At 39.8% G+C, this 26312-nt stretch overlaps 1 protein-coding gene across 8 annotated transcripts in view; it reads right to left on the bottom strand.

Moving 5' to 3' along the window:
* Positions 1-823: 823 nt before the first annotated feature.
* Positions 824-26312, bottom strand: part of TENM1 (teneurin transmembrane protein 1) — a 353764-nt gene continuing 328275 nt past the window's right edge. For all 8 annotated transcript variants that reach the window (XM_086850669.1, XM_086850668.1, XM_086850671.1 and 5 more), the window contains 7 exons: positions 23321-23493; positions 20831-21066; positions 14519-14815; positions 9961-10348; positions 8040-9260; positions 7405-7547; positions 824-5987 (listed from right to left, as the gene is read on the bottom strand). In XM_086850669.1, the coding sequence (XP_086706795.1) occupies positions 5229-5987; positions 7405-7547; positions 8040-9260; positions 9961-10348; positions 14519-14815; positions 20831-21066; positions 23321-23493 (3217 nt within the window). In that variant the 3' untranslated portion in view covers positions 824-5228. The remainder of the gene's footprint in view (positions 5988-7404; positions 7548-8039; positions 9261-9960; positions 10349-14518; positions 14816-20830; positions 21067-23320; positions 23494-26312) is intronic.

Below are 26312 nucleotides of genomic sequence, written 5' to 3'. Positions count from 1 at the left end.
CAGCCCCAGCTCTGGCAAGTGGCTTGTAGTTCACCGTGTTTTCCCTGCTCTGGCCCTCTCCCCAGCAAAGGCAATGCTGCTCCCCTGCAGCAAGTGACGCTCCCTCAGCTCTGGCTCCACTAAGCCCTCCCCTGCTCCCTGACTAGATAGTGCAGCACTCCATCAATATGATATCCCAGGATGGTTTTCTTCCCTTTTTCACTGGAGCATCCACCCATTTGGAATCACTTCTTTCTCATCCACCCAGCACAGCTTCAGCTCTCCTGCTTGGTTCTTACCCAGCCCAGCTGGGTTTTTCACCATGTAACCATTTTTTTAGCCTTATGCATTCCTTGTGCCCCTTCACTCATGTGCTCCTTCTATTTGCTGCATGTACTGGGCTTTCAATGTTTTATTTTCCTGGGTACATACTTTTGATAACACAGAATCATTCATCATCTATTTGAGTCAGCTCTAAAGAACATGCGGATACTTAAACTTTGCAACTCACACTACCAGAAACATTGACTTCACCCACTCTATTATCAGGAGTGCAAAGGCATTTAACAGCAAATTTTTTCTCTCTCACATTTGGTTTGATGAAATGTAATAACCTTTACACAGAAACTGGCTGGGATTTCACCTGCAGTAAAACCTGCAGAGTTATAAGCATGAACTTTGGTGAATCAGAAGCAAAATTAAATCTTGCTAAGCAACATCCTGTCCCCAACTTTTGAGTCAATCAATATTGGCTGAAATCCTCCTTTAGCTTTATGGAAGCACCTTTTACATGACCTCAAATACTGATGTAAACTGGTGTAAACAAAGACAACATCACATGCCATAAGTTTGCACCTTTATTTTTTAAAAATGAAATAGTCAAAGTACTTTCTTTTTCAAATATCGACACATAATATATTAACTTTCAATATTTACAGTGTGTTGCTGGGATGTTCTTGTAGAAAATGCATGCTTCTGGTCTGAAACCCAGAGCAAAATGCATCAGACCATTTAACTGCAGCCATATAACATAAACCTGTACAGTATCCAGTCACTATTCAGCACAGGAGTTAGAGCAGGAATAAAAAAATTGGGATCTATTGTTTCCTAGCAACGAGGCTGAGGCCATTATAACACAATTTCTGTAAGATCAGAACCTCTTACTGGTGTTAGACAGAAAGTGAAGATCTTGGCATACATTGTAAACATTTTTTACTGTTGATGAGAAAGCTAAAAAGGAACATTACTTTGACATATATCGTATGCTATGCTTCTTTTTCTTTTTTATTGACATTTCTGCCAGAAGAGTATGAAGATTTTAATGTTTTATCATGGTTCATACAAGTAAAATACTGTCAAGGACACGATCTGATATACTAACATTTATTAAAAGGCTAAAGTCCATCACGAGATCTAAGGAAAAACTGGAAATTGTCAAACATGTTTCCTTAGACAAATAATGGCAGGTGACAAATGCCCAGACAAATCCACAGCAATTCCATTTCCAGAAACATTCCTAGTTTCTGCCTTAAAGTGATTCCACTGGCAGTCAGGGTTTGAACTGGTAATGTTTTGTATCAAGGAGAGGTTTAAATAACAGCCAGCATTTGACGGGAAAACCCTTGGGGCTGTTGGCGCAGCCTGAGCTGGGTGTCACCCGGGTGTCACCACATCGGATCAGCCGCAGTCTGGGGAACGCCCGGACACACGGACACCCCCGGGCACTGCCTGTCTCCTTTGGCTCAGCCAAACCATGAGCTCCTCTGCCTAAACCACTTTCCCTTTTGGAACAGCACCTTGGCTTCCAACAATGCCCACTGCTCACCGTGGAGGAGCTGCTGCCCCTGGCCCAGCCCTGGGGCAGGGGTTTCAGGGTGGGACCCCAGAGCATGGCCAGGGCATGAGGCCACCTCTGCCCAGTGCCCAGCTGAGGGATGCAAGAGAGCTCAAAACCAAAGAGCCAAGGTGTGTATACCCAGTTGCACATCGACCACTTCATATATATTTATTTGGCTATGTTCTACATAGATATCTATATATATATTTATAACTTTGAAATGTTCTAGATTTGCTAAATAAATATGAAAGCAAAGGAAATGTTAACTTGTACACACTATCTGTTTGGCTGTCATAAAAAATATAGTGTGTATTTCTCATGGTAGGTACTTTGCTACAGGATAGTGTGCAATAGTGGATTTTATTTATTTTTACTTTATTTTATACTTTAATTATTTTATTTTATTTTTCCCTCTTTCAGAACCTTGTTTGCAGTGCAGAATGCTAGCATCAAATTATCTGATCTAAATAACAGTAAAAATTTCCATGGTATTTTTTTTCTTTTTTTCTCACTGGGTCTCTAGGTTACAGTGCAAAATACAAAACTAAAAAAAAAAAAGAAAAATAATAAAAGGAGAACTACATAAAAAAACCCCAAACCCACCAAAAAACCCACTGAGAAATTGCTCTAACTACTCAGGAGAAAAAATGGAGACTTAAATATTCCCTGCCTCCATCTGAGGTTGTTCGTGAACAAGATGGTCCAAAGGTATTTGTTCATGTAGTTCTCACAAATCATTGCTGGCTGGCCCATATGTAGCTACAATACGACTTCAATCTCCTATCCTTGCTCTTTCAGCAATAACTTGTTTCTTGAGCACTGTCATCTCAACACGACATCTATATTTAGTTTCCTAAATTTAAGGAACTGTTCTGATGAAGGCATTTCTTTTTGCTTTTGTAACTGGGCCATGTACTGTCACGTGAGTCTTAATGAAACTGTATTCTCGTAAGAAATATTGTTCAAAATGTACTTTAGACTGCACCCAGGAAATGGGAAAATGCCAAATCTACTTTCAAAGACAAACTGGTAACACATTTAACTCTTTGACCTTTTGGCATAACATGAGAACAACAGTAGTCAAGGCAGTATTAAAAAACACAACTGTAGGTAATACAAAGTGCATTTCCTGCATATAATACAAATATAACTTTAAGAAACTAAAGGCACAAGCTAACTAAATATGTATTACATACTAGAAATGCACAGTTCAAGGTAACTCTAATAGCTCCAAATATTTGTTTATAATGGATATTTAAAGCAGTTTGAAAATGATCCTCATTAGTGAATTGCAAAAAAGTATAATTGCTTAAAATATAAGTAAAATAGACTCTAATATTGACATCTTGGATCAGTGATAAAATACATCATCACATTTATGAATGCACTCTCTATATACAATTCATAAATTATTCTTCCATTGATTAGAAGTGTATTAGAGGCTCAAGGATTCGAAGGTCCATTTTTAGGCTGGTGTGGAGGTATTCAAATTCTCTGTGATTTTATGGAAAATTACAGAAATCTGAGCTGTCAAACCTGGATGTTGCCAGCTCCCTGTTCTGTACATTAGTTAATGATGAGCCTGATCAGAATGTGTATATGCAGATTTTGGTCCACAGGTCCCCCTGGCTGGGGACAGAGGAGGACTTCAGGGACCAGGCTCCCACTCAGCCTGATCCTGCACCCCCAAAGCTGCACTGGCTCCCAGGGGAGCAAAAGGAATCTGGGAAGAGATGTTAATGGGCTGAGGCTGAGACCTGAGCTCAAACCCCAGGGAGGGGCTCAGATCTCAGGTGCCAATTCAGGCTCATCTCTAACTTGGGTACAGTCTGCTCCACTTGCCCAAAAACAATGGAAAAAAGAAAACTGGGGGAAAAAAGACAGAGAGATAAAGAATGCACTTTGTTGGCTTCCGTAAATACAAGCAGAAATTGTTCCAATATATTTACTATGTCTGTTCTGAAAGAAATGTGCAATAACTTCACTGCAATGGATACACAGGCTCTATAACAAAACTTCTAGATCCCTCTGGAAAACTGCTTGCCCATCCCCCGCTCCCTGTGTGCCTGACCCACCTCCTGATAATCAGGTCTTTTAAAAATGACAAGCTGGAGGAAGGATCACCTATGCTGCTATGAAGTAACTGTGCCAGTAGGGCATGTTACCTTGGGAAATAAAAATGTCTGTCCATGCAATATAATGTTTTTCTATGTGCTCTAGATATTGAGCTGAAAAGTGAAGAGTCATCCCCGAAACGTTCTACGATTATCAACATATTTACTATCCACACTTAGGTTCATCAACTCCCAACCCACCAATCTTTTTCAGACTCGAAAAAGTGAGTACTAAAATAGGATTATTAATTTGAGATGAAAAGAGCATGACGCTTAAACCCAACAACACTGCACCTTCCAAATCATCTGTGCAAAGACAAGTCCTGGCCCAGTGACTACAGGCAGGACTGATGATGCACAGTCTGATACTGCTCTGTGAGGGCTTCCAATGGGGTGTCCCCAAAGCACTGGGTTACAGCCCAGCCTGGAGCACACATGACAGTGGAGAGCCTCCTGAAGACTACAGTGCCCACTAAGCCTGCTTTAGCCACCCCATGTCTGGCTGAAGCCTGACCAGCACAGTGCCACCAAGCAGACTGGCAGCTCTGTTTGTGCTGTCAGACCCCAGTATATCCCAGTGCTGAGGAAAACCCTGGGAGAGAGGCCTGACATGCACAAGTGGACACAATGTGATGCTCAGCATGGAGCGGCTGAGGGGTGGCCACAGCTGAGCAACGGCCATAGGGGACATCCTTGTACATACTGAATCCAACCCAAGTCAGATTTCCCAGGTTAGAAAATCCCTTAGCTTTTAATTGTGAGGAACATGTGTGGGGTTGGTGAGCAGCTGTGAAGTTTCCATACACAGTCTGGTTTCTGTATGAAATCCCTTGAATTTATGGGAGATCTCACTGGAATAAAAGACACTCGGTAAATATGGGTTGCAGAATCAGGATCTGTAACCATTTAAATAACTGGTGAATTATTAAATCAACAACAAAAAACTTGTGTTTTTTTAGGAGAAGGCAGAGCACATGGCACTTGCCTCTGCCTTGCAGGGCTGTGCAGTGTCACCCTGGGCACCTCGAGCGCAGGTCGCGCCGCTCGGCTCGCAGGACTCTGCTTCTGAAATTTTTGAATACTGCCACACAAGAACTAAAAATTGTCACTGTCATCTCTCAAAGAGTTAAACAAACAATATTAAAATACCATCTTCTGTCACATTTAAAGGCAGTTGGATATGTTTTTCCTCTATATTTATATATACAGAGTTCTGATCTAGAAAAACCAATACAATAAACCATTTTACGTTTAAAAACAGGCAGTCTTTGGTGACGCAAAGGCAGAGATTTTCTTTGTTACCTTCTGCCTATTTCACTCTGTCTCATGAAATGAATATTATTGGCACTGTCAGAAAGTTCGAGATACTGCTCCACAGATAGAACAAAATATCCATCGTAGCCTTGTACCCGCCCAGTGCTTAAAAGCTGCTGTTTCTCTCCATCTGTCCATGCCCGAATTCCTTCTTCCCCCTCCTGCAGCCGCCTCTGCTCCTTAGTCCAGGCCTGAGCCACGGCTCGCTGCCTGGCTATCTCCAGGACATGGTTCTTCTCCTCTTCCACCGTGGTTCCGTAGCGCACGTTGAAGCAGAGCGCACCGTGCTGGAGCTGGATGTCGGCGAAGCGTCTAGTCCTGCCATTGATCACTGACGTCATCTGCGACACCGTCACGTTGACGCCGTTCTCCAGGATGCGACGCCCCCCGGTGCTGCCAATCAGGGCCAAATCTTCTTCCAAAGAGCCCAGCTTGATGAAGTAATGGGTGTCCCGGCCCTCAATGGTGAAATGCAGGTTCTCCAGATAATGAGCATTGTTGAGGATGGCAGCAATGCGCCGGCTGTCCTCATTAGCCACCCCGATAACGTCAGCTGTCACTATACCGTCCTTTATAGCGAATTTGATGCCTTTTCCAAATACTGAAGGAACAGCTGCAAATCTCAGTTGCTTCACTCCTTCAGAACACTTGCCATTGCTATACCTGGGTGTCATAGGAAGTTGGTCCAAGGATATGAAGTTTCGGAGTTGCTTTTGTAGCTCACATTGAATGCCAAGGATGGTCTGGAAAAGAAAGTATCAATTAAGTTTGAAGGCAAGGTACCTTGAAGTTCATTAGAGTATCTCACCCTGCTCATCTCTTAATTGCTTAGAATGGATGTTCAATTTGTTTGGAAAGTATCGTGCACACCTACAGAATGTGGTTATATGTACAGGGTTTTTAATCACTTACGGTAGCACTTTCTGTCTCTTGGATTCCTTCATTTCTAGGAAACAAATGGAAGTGTATTTATCACAAATGCTATTTTTGTATTTGTTTTTTTATTTTTCCTCCCCCTTGAACTGTTATTCTAATGGCTGGTTTTTCAGCCATTAGCAGCTCAGGGAAAACTGAATTCAAAGCTATGCCTTTTCATGTGGCTCTGCTTAGTCTCTGTGTGTTTAATTACATCTTCTGTAGAACCATGGTAATGAATTTTATAGCCCATTCTTTAAGGAAAGCAGGTTGTGAAGTTCTTGAGACACTAGAATAGTAGACAAGTACATCACATCTGTAGATCTTGCTCCCCATAGAGGCTAGAAGAAACTTCAGTTCTCTGTCTATTAACACTATACCTGTCACTACATCTTTTCTGTGCCTTGGAATAGCTTAACATCACAAAGTGATAATTTTCCATGCACATGCTCCTACATCTGGCATGAGCTCTGACCTTCCAGCCTTCTGTACTTGGTGGATGGTAACTGTCTTAAATGCTGGGAACATGAATGTGAACTCTCAGTTGCTCTATGCTTCTCTTTCTTTCTATGATTCTCTTTCATTCTATGCTTTCTTTACAATAGAGGAAAGGCATCTTTACAAAATCATGTACCTTTGTTAACAGATGCTCATATGCAAAATGTGAATGCCTGCTCCGAATATTGGTAGTTGGTCCTGTTGCAGTCACACTGATTGCCTGTCTCTTTTGTTACTGAAAACAAGCCCTGGAGTAAGACTAAGATTTAGAGACCCCTTATAAATCCATAGCAGCATTTCTGTTTCCTGCAATAATTATGCAGAGGTACTGAGTTGTAAAGCTGTTTCTACAGTCGGTGATTTTCCAGTGCTTGTCGCATCTTTGCTAACGAAGATGAAAATCTGCGGTTTTATTTTTTTAATTCCACAAAATTTTCTGTGGGTTTTTTTCAATATTCACACAAACACTTCTACCCTTCTGCCCATCCTGCACCTCAAATTTGGATATTTTCTCTATAAATAGCTGCAAATTTTCTTCACTGTGCTGCCAAAAGCTTCTCCTTGAACCTCTGCTCCACTCTGATGCCAGTACGTAATTGACAACATTAAAGTTTCTAGCATTCTTAAACAATTTATTTTGCCTATTACATTGAAAGATACAGTCACATTTTTTCCTTGGTATCAAATTTTTTTGATTAAAACTCCTTAATTTAGTATTAAAAGCAGCTGAAGAGAATGTTTGCTAACCTTTCCAGGATCCCACTCCTGGGTTTTTGTTTGAAGTTGTAGAAGTTCATATGTTGTCCCCAAAGCTTCTATCTCTGGTTTTGGGAATCCAGGCAGCACGTTGTGCAACTGGAAACCAAACAGCTCTAGCCAACTTCCAATGTCTACAAAACAAGAAAAGAATGCTGGCAAAAAGGCTCATAAATCCTAGAAAAAGTGAGGGCAGCCTGCAGAAATTCTAGCTATGCATAAATAATTATTTCACATCAATTTATGTTTCCTGCACTAGCTACAGCATTTATTGTAGCAAAGAAATTATTTGGTTACACAGCATAGCTATACTCAAATCAATAGCGTTCCTTCTATCTATTTAGAATAGAAAAAATTCAAATTAAGCTGCTTCCATTCTTCCCCTAATTTTAGCACTGAGAAAAGCAACAGAAGCAGCTATTAATTATTTTCTTGGTTACCATAAATGTTAAAGAAAACAGATCAAGCTCAGTAAGATGCAATCTATTAAAGAAATGACTTCAATAGATTTAAAATTAGGGACTTTCTGGCTGCCAAAATTTCAGGAATGCTGAATCCATAACACAATTCGAGAAAAAGTTTTATTTTCATTAGAGACATTTTCATGAAAGATAGGTTACTTTTACCTGTTGTATACTTAGCAACATCTTGGATTTTGCCAACTGGGTAATTATTTTCAAATGAGTAGAGATTAAATGGTTGTGGGACAGCATTCAGGTGCTTCCATATACGGTGATTTGGTGTTGTCCACCGACCAGCAATGACATCATAGTCCCGCTGACCCAGATGAACTAATTTAGTAAGAGAATCATAGAGTCCTCCATGAAAACCAATGATAACCTCGAAATCTGGATTAGTGTCCTGGTAGATCTCTCCATATGGGGTGTACAAAATTTCTTTTATGACTTGGCCTCGACTGCTAAATACAGCTAGAGGTGTCCCAGTGTTATCACAAGCAACATAATACTCTTCTCCACTGCTTAATTCCATTGCAATGAGATGACCTTGCAGATCATAATACAGGGATGTTATTTCTGAGCTTGTGTGATTGTACAAGTGAGTAACTCTTATTGGGTTGGAGAGATCAGCATAAAAGAACTGTAAGTGTTGTCCCAGGCTTGATTTACTTGCAACTCGTCTTCCAAGACCATCATAACAGTATTGCACAGTCCAGCCAGACACTTTGTTATATGCTTTGTTCAGCAAACCATTAGAGTTGTACTCAAAGATCTCATTGCCTCTTTGCCTGAGAAAACCATCTTCGTCCATTTTATATTGAATTTCCCCAAGCCTGGTAATGCGATCTCTCAGGTCGTATCTCAGAGGAGTGAGGCGCGCGCTGTTCCCATGGCTCAGCAAGTTGATGTTGCCATTAAGATCATAGCTGTAGCGCCACTGGGTTTTATCATTCACAGACACAGTCTGGAGCTGACCATCAGCATCATATTCATAAAAATACCTCGTAATATTGGCATCTACACCCACACGTATGTCACAGATCACCATGCGACCCATGTTATCATACTGGATGGTCATCCAGTAAGCAATAGACTTGAGAATTTCATACTGTACTTCAATCACCTGACCATTGGCACTGAAGATTTTGGTATGCTTCATCACAGTGGTGGTTATAACTTGGTTTAAATCGTAATTAATGACACTGAATTTTCCAAATTGTTCAGTCCTGCCAGAAACATCGACGTAACGGTACAGATCTATGGGAAGGGGCGTCTCGTTGATCATGGCCTGCATGCTCGTGACACGGAAGTTGTTATAGCTGTAGTCAAATCTGGCATTTACAAGCCCTTCTTCACTAAACCTGAAGATTTGGCGACCAATAAGTGGACCTGTCCAAAACAAATATGGGAGAGAGGAAAAATAAGAAAAATAATGATTTATGCCCCTGGTTTACTTACCCTACAGATCTAGGACAGACAGGACATGACCTGACGTATGCCCTTTAGCCTTACTACTCCTTAGCTGTCTCAGAAAATACCATTAACTAAGAATATGTTAGATTGTTCTCTCGCAAACTTTTATTAATGCTTGCTCTACAAATTATTTATATTTTATTAATATTTATTTAAATGAATGCTGTTTTACTCATAATTATGATTTCTATACAAGATAATTCTAAACTGAATTTATTTCACACAGTGATTTCCTCCCTCATATAAGCAGTCCTTTTGAATTTATGTTATATTATGGTGTAAACAGGGAAATTTGAAAATAAAAACAATAAACCAACTTGATTTAGTATTTAGCAAATATCAACACAGAGGAATAAAACCAACAAAACATTCTAAGATCTATTCCATACCAAGCAATAAAAAGAAAACTGTATTTCAAGTGGGACAGCTATGTTCACCTATGGATGCAGACACAGAGATATACGCACATATTTTTCCAGTGAAACATAAAATATAAGAACCTGTAAACATAAAAATAGTGGAATTTCATGCCAAGTAAGAGCAAGTTCAGGGTGTCGTGAATGATGAGTGTAATATTTTAAGGAGTCAAAAACTTTAGCAAAATAGTCAGACAAACCTGTTTGCCTGTATCTGATGGTACAGATGAACCCATCATGCATTAAATGTATTGTTTTAATAACCCCAGAAGATTCCTCGTAGGTGAATGTGACTTGCGTAGTGTCATACAGGATCTCGGAGAGCCGGGACTGCTTGGTGTACTTGTACAGGACCCTGCGGCCCGTGCCGGGGTACAAGGTCTGCAGCAGCCGCCCGTCCCTGGCCAGGTCCTGGATGAAGGCGGCCCCGCTGTCCGGAGGGGTGTAGATGTTGCGGTAGTAGCCGACGGACAGCATGGTCTGCAGGGCATGGCGCACCATGCTGGGCATCGTCACCGACTGCAGCGACTCCGACTGGTCGTACTCGAAGATGTAGCGCCGCTGGCTGTGCAGCAGGAGCATCACGGACTGCAACCAAACAGCAAGAGCACGGTAAGGGGCGGATCAAGCATGTGGGGATCCAGCTAGTGAGTGCCTGAAGGTTATGGAAATGCTGAAACAACCACTCACTCTTGTTGTTTGCTCTTACTCTTTGTACAATTCCAAGTGAAGCTTTCAGCTCCAGGAGACCTGGCCAGCAAGGTGATACAGAGCAGGAGGTAAGTCTAGTAAGTCTAGTGGTAAGGGTCTCCAAACTGGAAGGCAGATGTGACTCTCAGTAGCATTTCAGCCTCATGCTGACTTGCTATGTTGCTTTGAAATATTTAGGGTATCCACTCAGAAAGCAATAACAGAGGGAAACTCTTCCTCACACACAGGCGGAGCATCTGCACCAGCAGATGTATCTAGAAGAACTGGAAAGCTTTGTGCATGTACGAGGTGTTTAGCTTTTATTGGCATTCTGTTTATCTCCAGCACAGATCTAGCCCTTTTCCACTGTATTGTCTTTTAAATACACAATGCCCCAGAGTTCATAATATCTCCATGCTTACAGATGGATGAAAATACTCTGCAGATTCTTTGGTGTGACTACTTCTATTGTTTACTTTTAATGTTTACAAAGAATATAATTTCTATACAGGTACTTGGTATTTGCCCTGTGTTGGTTAATTGTGGCTAGTTAATGAAATATGATTTGCTTATCTGGCAGGTGAATGTGCAAGCACAGCAGACTTTTTCTATTGATAATTAAAGTTTGGGTTCTGTATCCCTTCTCACCCACCATGTAAAGTCACAGTGTCACAGAGCACAAGCCGGCTAGTAAACAGTCACTGTTGAAACAAAGATAATGAAAACACAGAATGAAAATACATGGGGGAACTCTGTAGCCTTCCCCCAGCTTTAGCAAGTGGCTTGGCAGGACCAGAACACTGCACATTCCTTGCAATAGCTGAGTTGTTCTGGAGCACTGGCACTGCCCAGGTCTTAGCCCACAGCTCAAACCTACCATGCACATAAGCAAATTTGTCAGGCTTCTGCAGGACTGAGACATCATACAAAACAAACTCTTACATGGAACAGCATGGCTACTTTGTCATAGAGTATTGGGGAAAGAAAAGAGAAGAAACAGGATCTTTTCCCCTCTAAGCTCAAAAATCTTCTCTGGGAAGAAAACACAATAGATCAGCCCTGCAGCATGTTAAGTAACACTGGCTCTGAGCCCCTTTTCTCTGACAAAATAAACCAACTGCCCATTCAAGGGGCCAGAGATAGGCTCAGCCTTGGCCATCCTCTCTGCACCCCCAGCCCCCTGCCTGCCCAAGATGTGTCTCTTCCTGCCCTTAGCAAAAGACATCTGTCACCTGTACAGCATCCAGACAGCACCAACATATGCCACTCCAGGTCACTCTCTGCCAACTGGTGACGACAGACCTTCACACCGAGCATTTTCTGATCACTTTATTGCTGCTCCACCAACCATTTCCAACATGCACCGTGTTTATTTTGTTTCCACCTTCAGTCAAGAGTCTCCAGTCTGCAGTAAATCACTGGCTGAACTCTCTCCTAGCACTGCTGTGATGCCTCTCTCTATATACTGCTCCCGTGCCTGTTTTTAAGCTGTCTGCCATTGACAAAGTATGAATAACAAGATCAGAAACATCCCCAATATAATTTTAGTGCCCCTGTGTACCATTTTCACAACACTTTGTGGCTTTTTCACTTTTGTTCAGGATAGTAAAAAGATAGAGAAGGGCTGGAGACTGAGTATCTTCTCAAGCCTATTAGATGATACCATAAAGGGAAAAAAAAAATAATTCCCAATTCATTCTAATAATATTACAATAGATTTTTCAACTCTGCACAAATTGGGTTCTAATTGTTTTAAAGGATTTCGGAGGGTAGCTCATAAAACATCCAAAAATCTGTCATTTTATTAAAGCAACCAGAGCCTGGTCAACCACATAATGATTGATGCCGTATGGTGTATCAAGATAAACAGCCAGTGGCCAATTACTGGGAGCTCTGCTGGGAATAGACAAATGCTGAGCATCACCACTAGATGTCATTTCTGCCCAAAAGACACACACAGACACTCATCTGTTTTGTCTGCCAGATTTTGGAAGTGAGCTGGGAGTATTCAGGAGATTTTATAACAGCATTAACTAATAGAGGAAAGTGACCAAACAAGAGATCTTGTTTGATCTTTGAGATTCAGTTTTGGCCAAGCTGAATCTCATCAGTAAGAATTATTTACAATGCTAATGTTGTAGTACTTTTTAAGATCTTAATTATTTGAGCTAATTTTCTAAGGGACAAAGATTTTTGAAGATGTACAGTTAACTCATCAAGTGATAAAAATGAAGAATTAAATAACTATGAATTGGAAGCAACCTATATAATTGATTTTTTTTTTCATGTAAGGAATTATTTGGTCTTACAAGGCTTCAGACAACCTCTAGCAATCATTACATAATTAACACAATGAGTTATTGACTTTAATGGAGCCACAAAGCTATATTTCAATGTCTAATTTTGACAGTGAATTCATCTTTTTTTGGCACAACGAACAACAGTCATAAAAGTACATTAAATAGCTGGGAGATTATTGTCCATGGTCTGAATGACTCTATAATTTTAATGACAAGTTACAGCATTACCCAAGCTACTACCTGAATCAGTAAACTTTTGCCACTTGCTTCTGCAAAATCAGGATTTGGCCTTTTGTGTAGAATTCTAGAATAATAGCATTAAGTTATAAGACTCTATTTATGAGCTCATCATAAACTAAGAACAGACAAAGTGGCCTGGAAAGATAAGAAGCATACATCTTTCAAAAACAGGTCCAAAAAAAAATAAATAAGAGATTCCTCCAAAAGGCACATTGCCCAAATATTTGAAAGCTGCACAAAATGCCTGTTTACTTGTAATTTGCAAAAGAGCATACAGACAAAAAAGCCCTGACAAATTTATCTGAAACAAACTTCTGAAGCTCCTGGGGTTGCCAATCTTGTTAATACATGCAAGAATCACACTGCATGCAGTCAAGGAGGAATCACATTTTTATGCATTTTCCAGTCTTGATCATTTTTTTTTCACTGGGTTAGGTTTAAATTTTTTGAGGATCAAGCTTAAATACATTCAAAATAAGTACAGCACAATTTATCTTAAAAGTACACATTTGGAACTCTTCAATATACAAGTAACTTCAAAGTCACTGGATTTCCTGTGTGATTTCCTCCTATCAATGTTACCTCTTCTGCCCCCACCCCCCATAGCCTTTTTCCTGTGGTTTACAAGTTCAGAGAAAATGTTCTGCTAACTCAGGGTATATTGGATAGTCCAAGATGTTCCTATTTAAAAAACTTTGAGCATGAGTTTGCACTGAGTTATGAAAGCTTTAAAAATAGAGACTAGCTTTCCAGTTTTGAAAGACAAGACCGAACAAAACGTTACTACAGATGAAGATGTTCCTCCTTGGTTTGTACAATATTTATCTCTACATTTTATGACCATTGCCTCTAGATATACATGCAACTTATAATATTCAGGGAATTTAGATGTGAAGTCATCATAAAAGCAATAACTCATTTCATATTAATATTTCCCCCCCAAATGCCCCCCCCTTAAATAATGCAGTAAGCTTTCTCCTCACAGGATCAATCCCTTGTTTAATATACAGCACTGAACAGGTAAGCTTGTGCTCATGGGCTCCTCATTTTAGCATAAAAGAACTGTGTTTGTGGGGAGGAAAAAAGTTCTCTTTCAGGACTGTTATCTTTCTGACTGTTATCCAGGGTATCAACATGATTTTCAGCAAGTTAGGGTGTCCTTTGTTCACCTGAACTTGGACTGAGACCAGAAAGTTGTTTTGACCTACCAATTAAACAAACCTGTAGTGCTGATAACTTTCTTCAGAACTAAACTGAAGGTTTGAGCAGGTGACATGTAGGTCTGAGCATATCCAGAGACATTTTTATCTAGTTATGTAATTCTATGCATTTTCTGGTTTAAAAGTCTTAAACAGTCTTGCAAGAGGTAGCATTATAATGTAGTTCAAAATATAATAAATAAATAAATTTATATAATACCTATTTATAATTTATAATATTTAAAGTATTTATACAATAAAGATATATAATATAATAAACCATATTTTTTTTTTACTTTGGCATAAACCCCACTTTTAAAATAATTTACCTTTTCTAGATATGTGTAACTCCATATTTTACCATCTGCCCATGTTCTGGAAATGATGTTCCCACTTGGATCATACTCCATTTTCTCAGTCCAGGTTCCTCTTTGGATATAGGTGACTAATCCAGAGTGTGAATAAGTGATATTGACCTCATTGTACTTGCTGATGGGGGACCATAAAATGGGGCGTCCTGTCTGGTCATACATAATTCGAAGAGTGAATTTTCGATGATCATCGTAAATCTTTCCTGTTCTGGTGACATGGTCAAAGTCAATGGAGAGCAGGTTTCTGTTGTGGGTCTAAACACAAAGATACAGTACGGTAAGAATACAATGCATCCTAAGCATACCCAACACACCCATGTCTGTGTCAGCTCTAATCAAAGTGAGCAATGGTTTAACATTGTGACTTGGGCCTTACTGAAGACAAGAAAATACAAAAGATTCAGATGAGAAACAGAAGGACCAAAAAAAAAATAAAAATTGTTCCTTGCATTCAGTGTTATTATATTTGGCATTACAGATTGTTTCCACGTGCTAAACCCTCACCTCTGCTCTCACCTTTTCCTGAATTTTTCTTCTTCTCAGCTGTGGATAAAATTCTTTATTCCAGCCAAAAATGTGTAGTTAAGCCTATGAACTAAGAAAGATCTACTATCTCACATCCTCTCTTGTGCTCTGTTAACACTGACAGGTCAGCTGCTGCTCTGGGACAGCCCTCACAGCCCAGCTCACATCCTGGTGCTGCAAAGGGCAGAGCTGTGCTTGCAGCTCCTGCAAACCCTGCTCACCAGTGTCCTCATCCTTCCTCACAAAAGCACCTCACTCCCAGACTCCTGAAAGCCAGCAGCAGCTGTGCCTGGTACTCACCATATTCCTTGTTGCAGCTCTCACCACATCTGGGACCAGCAGCTCACTGTGTCTGACAGATGGAACACAGCCCAGTGCTCAGTTTGAAATCAAGTTCAAAACTGAGTCAGATTCATGAAGACAAAATACATTTATCCAGTGCTATCATCATCTGCCTCCTTAGATCATTCAGTCACTGGGAAATCTCTATTAAACACCATTTAAATCAGATATATAATTCAGAGAACCATAAAATATTGTTCATTGACATGTCTTTTTCAGATCAATGCTCAATGTGCTTGTTGCATTAATCTACCACATTTTATCTGATCACTCTATTCTCATTAATAACTTCCTTGCAGCACAGACAATGCCAGAGCAGGTGTCAGCACAAAGCATGGCTCAGTGCTTGCTCCTCTCTGAGACCTGGAGGCACAGGCACAAAGTAAATGGTTAATAAACCTTGGTTAATAATTCAAGATGTGATTAGGATGAACTTTTCTTTTTTGTTCCTCTATTTTTAGATACAAAATAATCTGAGGATCTAGAAGAAGCAGGTGTTCTTTCTTCAACTACCATTTTTGGGGCTCTATATACACACGTCTAATGGTGCTCACTTACAATAGCTGTAAAATACCTATATACCCCAGTAGAGTGCTGTAACTATTACAATTTATGCTCTAATGATAGTAAAATGTGATGCTCAGTTAAACTATGTTTGCTTTTGTACTTGCTTGATGGTTTAGGTTTAACATAATATATTTTTTATCAAACTTCTGAAACTTCTTAAAATTTCTGAAAAAAATCCTCTTGGCAGCAAAACAACTGAACAGCAAGCAGGAGGTATACCCTATGTCATATTAATTTGTGTTCTATGTACATGTTTAATGTTCTTATTGCTATTATTATCATTGTAGAATGCAGCTAGGACAGAGAAGAGCCTCAAATACAAATTGCTTGCAATCTGAATTTCAGGGACTATACAACAAATAAGAATGAAAACCAAACAGAGGCAGAATTAGCAGTGAAGTGGAAAGCAGCAGTAATTGAAAACTCACAGAGTTAAAATAAGGTTAAAATACTTCCCTTATATTGCACATTTTATGTCTCATTTGTTTACTTTCTTATATTAAAGTTAAGTTTAACACCATTCTCAAAGCAAGACAGGATCATAAATGGGTAGAAGGACTCATCCCAATGTTGCTATTGACAAGCTGATTTCAAATTCCAGTGGCTTCATGAAATGACTCCTCCAAGATCCATAAACCATAGTAAGGAGCCCCCTGAGAGTGGCTTGAACTTGTGTTCTGCTATGAGCCAGGAAAAACTGGTTTCTGAAAGCAATGTCAGGTTGGAATACCAGCTAATGAAAATAGGGAGAAAATTCAGCTGACTTCAATAATGTTAGAAGTGCATAAAAATATATATTTATTCTATATTTATTAAACATTTATTGACTCTAGTTCCAGTTTTAGTTTTTTAGCTAGAAATCTTGCAGGGTAAATATCACATAAATGCGCACTTCTTTTGATCTAATTTCCAAGCATATCCTGCCCATCCTGCCTGATGTGTAAGTCAGATGAGATAATTGCATTCTTTCCTTGTCTGTGTTTTGATTTGAGCCAATGCAAACTCATATAACCCTGGCAGAGGACTTGGTCCCATCTTTAGAATTTGATGTAAGACTGGTAAATAAAGGCAGATAATTTGGTAAATGCAATAATGAACATGGCTGTTAAAGCCTGTGTCTGCAGGACTTTTGAAATGAGGCCAGTGAGTTACTTCTTTTGTTGTTATTAAAAAAAAAAAAAAAAAAAAAAGCAAAAATAAGTAAGACTGGCCAAGCATTCAATTTTCAATTTTGTAGACACTTAGTTATAAAACCTGGACTGCATCCAATGCCACGTTCCTCAAGTTATGCAAAAGTCAGGAGGGAGCAGAGTTGCATTCTAATCAGTGTATTACTATGCATCATGCTCATCAGATTTAACAGCAGTCTTTGCTTCATTTTTAGAAGTCAATTAAAATAGCAGTTCTTGATAAAAAAGAAATCTTGCTAGATTAAGATTGATGTTAAAATGCCTGATTGTACATAGATTTATTATTAATATAAAATGCATACGTGCCCACAGACTGTTTTATATACGTTCAGGAAGTGCTGGGGCAAGCAGTTCTTCACTTAAAGGAAACCTGTGGTTAATTTCTGTTTCCCTAATTGATTTAGACCCTGAGATAAAGTTTACTGTTCCAGCATTTCAGTTAACTTACTCACTTCTGTCCTATCTCTAGAGCAGAATCCACATCATGCAGAAGTCAAATTTTTTAAAATCCAGTGTTTCCAGCATTATTCAGAACATGCTAACAGTGACCTCTTTCCAAAACTGGAAATAACACTAATAGAGTGACATGCTTTCAAGATGGTTGCTAATTGCTATTAGAATCAAAAAAGGTAGGACCAGGCAGAGATGGAAAAGCTTTATTCTCTTTCTTCTCTTCAAGTAGGTCATCCTTTATCTCATCCCCAGCTACCTGCCTTCTAATTTATACCTTTTAGCAGTCAAAGCCGTTTGTTTCACTGATGGTATCAGGACTGATTTCTAAGTAACATCTTTATACCTCATTTCTATGCTTTTTTTTTTTTTTTTCTTTCTCAGAAAACTCTTCCATTGTGCTGTATTTTTTCTTTAACTGAGGCTCCTGCAAGTCTGTTCATTTCCACTGAGAACTGCTCCAATCCCTGGAGCTTTTCTTTACATATATTTTCAAAGTTCAGCATAGTTCTTCCTGCCCTACATTGCAAGCTTTCTAACACACTTCTTATTGTGCCAGGCATGGCATATTAAACGTTTAAATACTTTATTTTAAAAATATAACTCACTAAAAGTTTACAGAAAGTCTGCCCAGAATCTCATCCAGCATAATGACTTCCAATGATGTTATCTTTTTCTTTCCCAGCAGTACTCAAGGATCTGTCCACAGTAAGTGCTAAATTCATTTCATTAGTTGGTGTACTGTTCCAAACACACTGTAGAATGGTACTTTTGTTCCTGCTGTGCAGCATTTTCTATAATCACCAAGATAAGAGAGCTGCCTCTGGGTAGATTTCTTTGCTGCATTGTTCGAGTTCCTTCCATCTCCACTGACTCTCCATTCCACCAGCATACCATGAAGGCATCTCCGTGATAAAGATGAACTCCAGGATCCAGTTATTTCTGCTATTCTCTAAAGTCCTTCTTCATGGTATTACCAGCCTCAGTAGTCTGTCTGTCCCTTTCCCTTGTGCCTATTTACATGGTGTCTCCTTTGTACAGAATACAATTGGACTTGATGTTCTTAGAGGTCTTTTCAAATATAAATGATTCTATGATTCTAACATTTCTCCTCCTTTCCACTCTAAAATCCTCCTTTTAGAGGAACCTGTGCTATCCCACCAGGTTCCCTCCAGCCTTGCCCTGACAGCTGTCAGGAAAAGAGCACTAGAGCTCAGTACAGCCACGGGAGTCAGAACAGTCAGGACTGCAGTACAGGCAGCTGGCTTGTTCTTCTGAGCAGGCAGGGACAATTCTAAGTCCTCTTGATCTTGGATAGGTATAAAAAGACATACCTTACAGAAATAAGAATGTGATGTTCAAGAGCTATGTTGCTAGTGCATGCTTTTAGAAGGACAAAGAGTAAAAGACATCAGCATACCAAAATTATTCTTATGCTTGTCTTTCACCTTCCATCCTCTCTCTGGATGAAGGGGAAGAGGGAGGAGGAGGAATACATGTGTGGTTTTGTCCACCAACAGCCTATTCCAGAGGCAGGTCAATCAGTTGACCTCTGCATACCATGTTGCAACATTTCAATACACATCTTATGCCTCCAGCCAGAATACATTTAATCCTAAACAATTTGTGAATTTCCTTTTTTTTTTTTTTGCCAGGCAGTGTTAAAGATCACATAGAAACAGGTGAAAATGCCAAAGAAAGTGCAATCAATTTCAACAACACAAAATACAAACTGCATAATGGTGAAACTCTGCAAGACGAAGCAGTTGTATTAAATAGAATTGTGATAAACAACTAGTCCCTGGCAATGTAAGCAGAATAGATGACTGACTACATCCTTTCTTTATGAGCTTATTACATAAGATACTTGTAGAAAAAAATGCCATACAGTTATTTAAGCACAAAGTCACACAGAAAGCCTCCAACTGAGTAGGCAACATAAGCCAAGGAAGCCACAGTTTGGATCCTGCCATCTTAACATGTTTATCATGGTGCTAAGTTCAGCTACCTCCCCAGACAGGACTAGAGGCCTCATGCTAATTTAGAGAGGAAGGAGGCAGAAGATGGGCAAGAAAAACTAAAGTAAGTTTTTGCCCACTTGCAATATCCTAAAAAGTAACTGTGACTGTCAAATCTGAACAATGGCATTTCAAACACGTGTTTTACATACAGTATCCAGTCTGGCCAGATCTTAGAAGTCTTGCATTTTTGATTGAACAGTTGAAAAGCAAACAGATGGTACACTTCCAAAAAAACCTATACCATATAGTATCTCATAATCAAAATGAGTTTGTTTTGATTTTGGTGGTTTTGACAATCCAGAGATTTTAATAATCATATATGTATATTTTCAGAGTTAACAGGTACCTTCATACATAAATCCTATCCAGAGAGGTTGTAGTCAATAACAGAATATTTTTAAGGCAAAAATTCCCAGTTATACTACTAGTGCAGGAATTTTAAGTGGTATTCATGTGAAAACCAGAACTGATTTAATAAAAAAACCTGTTTAGCAAAGTAGCAATCTCTTTGAGCCATGGTGTTATGTAATTACATGCTAAATGTTGACCATCTGTCACTGTACTCACAGGTAAAAATAAACCAACGATGCAATGTTAAAGCAAGTCTTTTTTGGAGCTGTGGTGTAACCCAGCCAGAGGGAGTTGGGGGTCTGAGAGCATGTGGCAGAGGGCAGAATTAATACACAGACTGTCTGGATACACAGGGAGGCTCTACATTGCTCTGAGTCGCAGGAAAAGCACTGGCCAGGACACCCAAAGTGCTTTCTGCAAGAGCCTCTGCCCTGGGCAGCAGCTAGCACCCCTTAGCTCCCCCAGAAAAAAGAGGGTTGATAGATCTGAGAGAGGCAAAATGTGTCTCCAACTTTGCTGTTGTGCCAGTTACTACACACTGTCCTTTGCTCACAGCTTCTTCCAAAGCCATAATTAAGCTCTTAGTTGAAAAAGAAGAGGAAGAAAAGAAGTAATTATGTCTTGAGGTCAAATCTTACAATCAAAATCAAGCAGAGATCAAACATCCCTGAGACTGTTGGAGGAGTTGAGTTTTAAAATTCATGGCTGGGGCCCACCCACCACTGATACAAAATTTTCATTCTTAGAAAGTATAACATTTCAATATGATTTCATTTCAATGACTTTCAAAGGGAACACTGCACTTACACAAGAGGAAGCCTTACCCTTAGCCTTCTCTCAAATGTAGAGATATTGCCTTTGGTTTGCTCCCTCCTTTGCCTCCATTCAATGAGATTTGAGTTATGCTCTCCAGGAAGGGAGATATTGCACTTTCCTAACGTGGGGCTGACAACCCCTGCTAGAATGTGAGGTTCCGTGTTAAGCGTGATTTCCATTCCACTGGCAAAGGTGACTCTCAGAGACCCATCTGGGCTGACCCGGTAGATGTTCTGAGTGTTATCTGTCAAAGAACAACAAAAATCAGAGAACAGAGAGAAGTTCAGATCTCCAGATTTATAAACCAAATGTTAGGCACAACAGGGCTGAGTTTGTAACCCAGGGAGGTTACAGACAGCTGAACACAAACTACAGTGTGAGTTCTGCAAGCTATAACCCCCAGGCCTTCCTAAGTCTGAATAGCTTTTTATTACATTTGGCCTGATGATTTCCATTGTGAAGGTTTCCTGCAGCAGGAATAAAGAATTTTTGCTTTCAGCTTAAAAGTATGTAAAACCATAAGCTGTGTATTGACCACTAATATTGTGATGATTTTAGCAGATCCCAACAGGAAAATGTACTGCTTGAACAACTGCAAGAGTATCTGAGGTCAAACAAGAAAGCTGTTTTCCAAATATCTGGGATGACAGCCAGTCTCCCATTCTGTCCCTTTTCCCTGTGTCATTGTACAAAAAGCTCATCCTCTCCCCATTAGCAGCAGGTTGAGCTGGTTGAGGCACAGGGATGATCAGCGACAAGGCTGAAGCCTGGTGCAACAGACCAACTGGGAAGTGACTGTTGGCAGAAAAATTAATGATCAGCAGTGAGCACAGTGAGCAGCTCCAGAGGCCCAGGACTGTGCCACAGAGGGCTGTTAAGGGAGCTGGAGTGACCCAGCACAGCCTTCCTCTCCCCAAAACTACCAGAAGTATGTGGAGGGTCCAGAGCAGGTCTCCACTGACAGCATATGAAGGCAACAGATATTGGAGCTCCTTTCCCTTGCCTGGGCAGTGTAATTCCTCTTCTGCAGGCAGAGCTGGGCCACACTGTCTGGCGTCTGCTCAGGCTGGGATACGGAGGTTCACGCAGCTCAGCTGCCAGGGGGAACTCCAACTTGTTAGGGCTAACATACGAAAGTCTCACCCTTACAGTGAGACTGAACTCACTCCAGCTAGGGAGTATCCAAAGCATCCTTTTTTTTTAAGCTAGTCCACACAGAAGTAACTGGTCCAGCTCTTGAGATATGAGTACAACAAAAACAGTAGGGTATGCCAGAAAGTAAAGATAATTGGATGTAAGGATACCACACCTGACTGGCTGTTCACACGGTGCTTTGTGCTAGTTTCTCAGAGATATGTAAACATGTAAATTATATGAATTAATATGACACATACAATAATAACTAGAGCTGTTAGTTTTTGGCATTGCCTGCTGTGTGCAAGCACTTTCCTGTGGCAGACTTGGATAATTTACCAACTTTGAAGTGTTTCAGATTTAAGGACAGACAGATCAGGCAGCAGATGAGGCAGAGAGCAGATGGAGTCACTCGGACAAAGCCTAACAGGTGACAGAAAAATATAATTATTTCTATTTATGCAGTGCTGTCTCTACTACCTAATAGTAAAGAGAAATGAGTGGGTATCTTGTGAGTTCTTCCTAGTTTTTTTCTTATAGATCAAAACTTGAGAGAAAGAAAAGTTCTGTGATGTGCTCAGTTAAAAATCTTTTTTCTAACACACCTGGAAAGACATCAGAGAGCTATTTCCCAGCAACTGCTCTCTCAAAGCCTGAACAATCCATTGACAACAAAAAAACCCAACAAGGACATTAGACCCCAGATCGATTAAACTATGTAAACCCAGAACTCTGGTGATAAATCTGCAAAATCTGGAGGAGGACGCTGGGGCACTTCCACTAGGCAGAAAGCAGGGGTTTTTTTTTGAGATGTATGATACTACCAGGTATATACTGTGGTGTCTACAGGGGTTGATTCAAAATCTTATCCCCGAGGCAGCCACCAGCAGAGGTGGGCAACATTCTCCCCCTTCCTACAAGTGCTGTCACCAGGTCACAGAACTACCAGAAAGAACACACAGTACTGGCCAAACGAAACATTTCAGTGTTAAAACATCAGTGGGACCTGTCTTTCAAGTATATCTTAGAATAACAAAGCTCAGTGTATTACAGGTTTGCCCAAGTCCTCCAAGCAGAAAGTCCAAGTCTGCTGAAGCAGAAAGTAGCATGTAAAGCCTGGAGACATCAGAGATTTCAATAATTAGATTTTATCTATTGGATTCTTCTAGAAGAAGAAGAATTAACTTGTGGCTTGTTTCTAACTGGTAGCCCAGGAGAATTATAGCTCTTTGTGCTGAAGCAAGGAAGAAACAAGTGAACTACTTTTAACATCTTTTTTGGCTGACAGTTTAAAATGCAGTAATGTCTAGGGTTTGAAACAATGATTAGGGAAGAAATAACATGAACAAAAATGCTTTTATTACCTTGTTTTAACGTATATATTGCAGAGGTAGCTGAGAAATTTGTGGCTGTGATCACATTCTCCCTGTTTGAAGTATCAAGTTCCACTCGTGTCAGTTTTTCAACATCACTGTGGAAGCTGCTGACTTCCCCTGTCGGGAAGGTTGCATTGGTCAGGTGGCCGTCAGAGTCATACCTGCAAAATGATGTTAAATAGCCATAAAAACACTATTGCTGTGCAGATACTCCTAAAAGAAGAAAAAGTAGTGAAAAAGTACAAAGCATTCTCAACACTGTGCACTAAGTAAAAAACGTAATTGGTCGATTTAGTAACTCAAAATGCATTCAGTACCTAGTCCAATGCCTGCTTGGAGTCTTTTTCAGTTGTGCTGGATCAAATACAACTGGGAATACTACGAGATGTTACCTACATCACTCAGCCTCTGCCAGAGGTTTCTGTGCTGCTCACAGCTGACTGGGGTTTCCCCCATTGGGCTGCGATGTAGGAACAAGGCCACTGGAGGTCACTCGGTGGTCAGGCATCCAACTCACCCCTAAAACGGCATTTTTGTACCCGTATGATTAAATATAACCAGTTCTTTCCTTCTGCAACACTTAAAAGCTACCTTTTGTCACAGATGTGTGAACCACATAATATGAGTGGTGAATGTAAAAAGGGGACCTAAAGCATAACAACAGTGATAAAATTAGATTGAATCTGCAGGAAATAAGTTGCCTACATGGGTTTTGCTCTTGTGTTTCGTTTCCCATGGGTCTACTTAAATCAGCAGGAACTTCTCACCTAGCATCTAGAGCACCACATTTCAGTTCACTTAAACTTCATCAGTGCAAAAGAAATTCTTTTAGCTCAAGGTACTTGATTGTTAATCTGGCTATGTTACGAGAAAGTCAATAATTAATTCCAGAGCTCTGGAGCAGCATTTCTAACAGGTCTTTTCAGTTCTACCAACATATTTCTTCTTTCTGATGGTTCACATGGAAACCATCACAGAGTATTGCTTGGTGCTTGATATTGTTTCATAATAATGCCTCACATCTTAAAAATCTTATTGATGCTGACATGTTTTTATTCACTTAAGACAACTCACTGATAGTGCAGAGTATTTGCATGAACAAAACCAACTCGTGTTCATAAAACAGAAATTTATTGTGCAGGTATGAAAGCATAATTAAGTTTTCATGTTTTATTAGCTGTTTCCTCTCACAGACCAAACTGGTATATCAGCTGGTGGAACTGCACTGTTGCCAATGAAGCTCTTCCAAATCACATCATCAGATGATCTGGCTTTGTCCTTCCCTTTAAGGTATTGACATAATTTCTTTAGGATCTTTATTTGAACCTAATTAGTCAGACAAAATCTCCATGTCACAAGAAGTATTGGAGAAAAAAAAATCAGGATTTTTTGTCTTTCCTCCAATATTAAAAAAAAATAGAGCAGCTGTTCTTTTTCAATTAAACACTGTTGAATGAACTAGTGACCATCTTGTGTTTTTTTGACAAATAAGTTAAAATTAATCAAACATTACATTCAAAATAATCTCTCTCCTTTTCACCTGCCCTTGTATATATTGTATGACTTATTTGCATTCTCTCCTTATGCTGGTTCTGTGCAAGTTGACTGGGTGCCACAGGCAGCGATTAAAATTGACTCAGATCACTACTTTTCATCATTAGAAAACTCCACAAACATCAGGCAGTTATATTTCATTTACTGCTTGATCAAACAGGTATGACAGCTTGGTAGGTTATTTGGATTTGCTACTGTACCACAGAAAATCCCCCAAACCTGCATTTTTAAGGTGCAAATACAGCTGTTTTATTGCAATGTACCTGTGCTCAAGACACAGGATCCATCTTCACTAAAGATCCAGTTTTGCTGCTGATAGTGCTACCCTGTCCAGCTGAAAATGGGATAAACTGTTCCTGGCTGGCTGGCCAGATAGGTGCTGACTTGTAATGAGACCCAAACACACACCAGAGGCCTCTCACTCATACAGATGGTCCCTCTGACTTCAAGGAGGACATGCAGAAGAGTGTCTCAGTATTGATTCCACAGCATGATCATCTAAAGGGTTTTTTTTTTACTTTCCAATTGCTCCAAGAAACTCAGCCCTCTGTACAGGTTCTGTCACCTTCCACATGATGAATAGCAGTACACTGGGACTCAGCTCCTGCAATGTCCTACCCATACTAATAGAGGTGGAATCATGACATATTTCTTAATGTTAATTTGGGGCTCAGTTATGCCACTGTTAATCATGTCAGTGACCATTTAATCACGCAAATAATTGCATTGATTTCAGTACTCACATGAGGAAGTGCTCACCAGTTTTTGAAATGCACACATGGGGATATTGCTTCACAATCCATTTGCATTTCTATGTGTAGCGCAGTTAAGAGTTATATCATTTCAAAGGGAAAGCGGTCTAATTAATTTTTTCAGAGAGAGTTGTTTCTTGCAGGTGTTTTCTTGTCCTTGATTTAATAGAGGCCCATTGCTTCCCCTCCACTTTTACAGCTTTAATGACACAATATTAAAAGAAATCTAGATGACTTAAAATTGTACATTAGCTATAATTATATGCAAGAGGTCTTTCAGCACTTCAGTTCCATCAGATTAGAGTAGATGGATGACAAGTACTTTTGTAGGTGGTTCTCTACCTCTTAATAATTTCCCTCTGCGAGTGAATCTGACATACAGGTAGATGTTCTGAACAGGTCATTATCTTTGCTCATATTCCCAAGTATGTGTGATGTGTTGTTAAACAAACCCATCCCTATTTCAGCTTGACAGTGCCATGGGTTGAACTTTTGGATGTGAATGCAAATCTAGCTTAAGCACAGAAGATGACTTCAAGGAATTTGGAAGTTCCAATTATCACTGATGCTCACAAGCAATTCATATATATAAATAAACCCTTCCAAAAATTCTAACTTTCAAACTGAAACTGGCTGTCAGCACAGAATGTGACCTCCCTGGAAAACAGTATTTG

Source organism: Cyanistes caeruleus, chromosome 14, assembly GCF_971803275.1.
Source record: "Cyanistes caeruleus chromosome 14, bCyaCae1.hap1.1, whole genome shotgun sequence".
Taxonomy (NCBI): Eukaryota; Metazoa; Chordata; class Aves; order Passeriformes; family Paridae; genus Cyanistes; species Cyanistes caeruleus.
The sequence above is the reverse complement of the archived record's forward strand: the minus strand, read 5'-3'. Positions and strand labels throughout refer to the sequence as shown.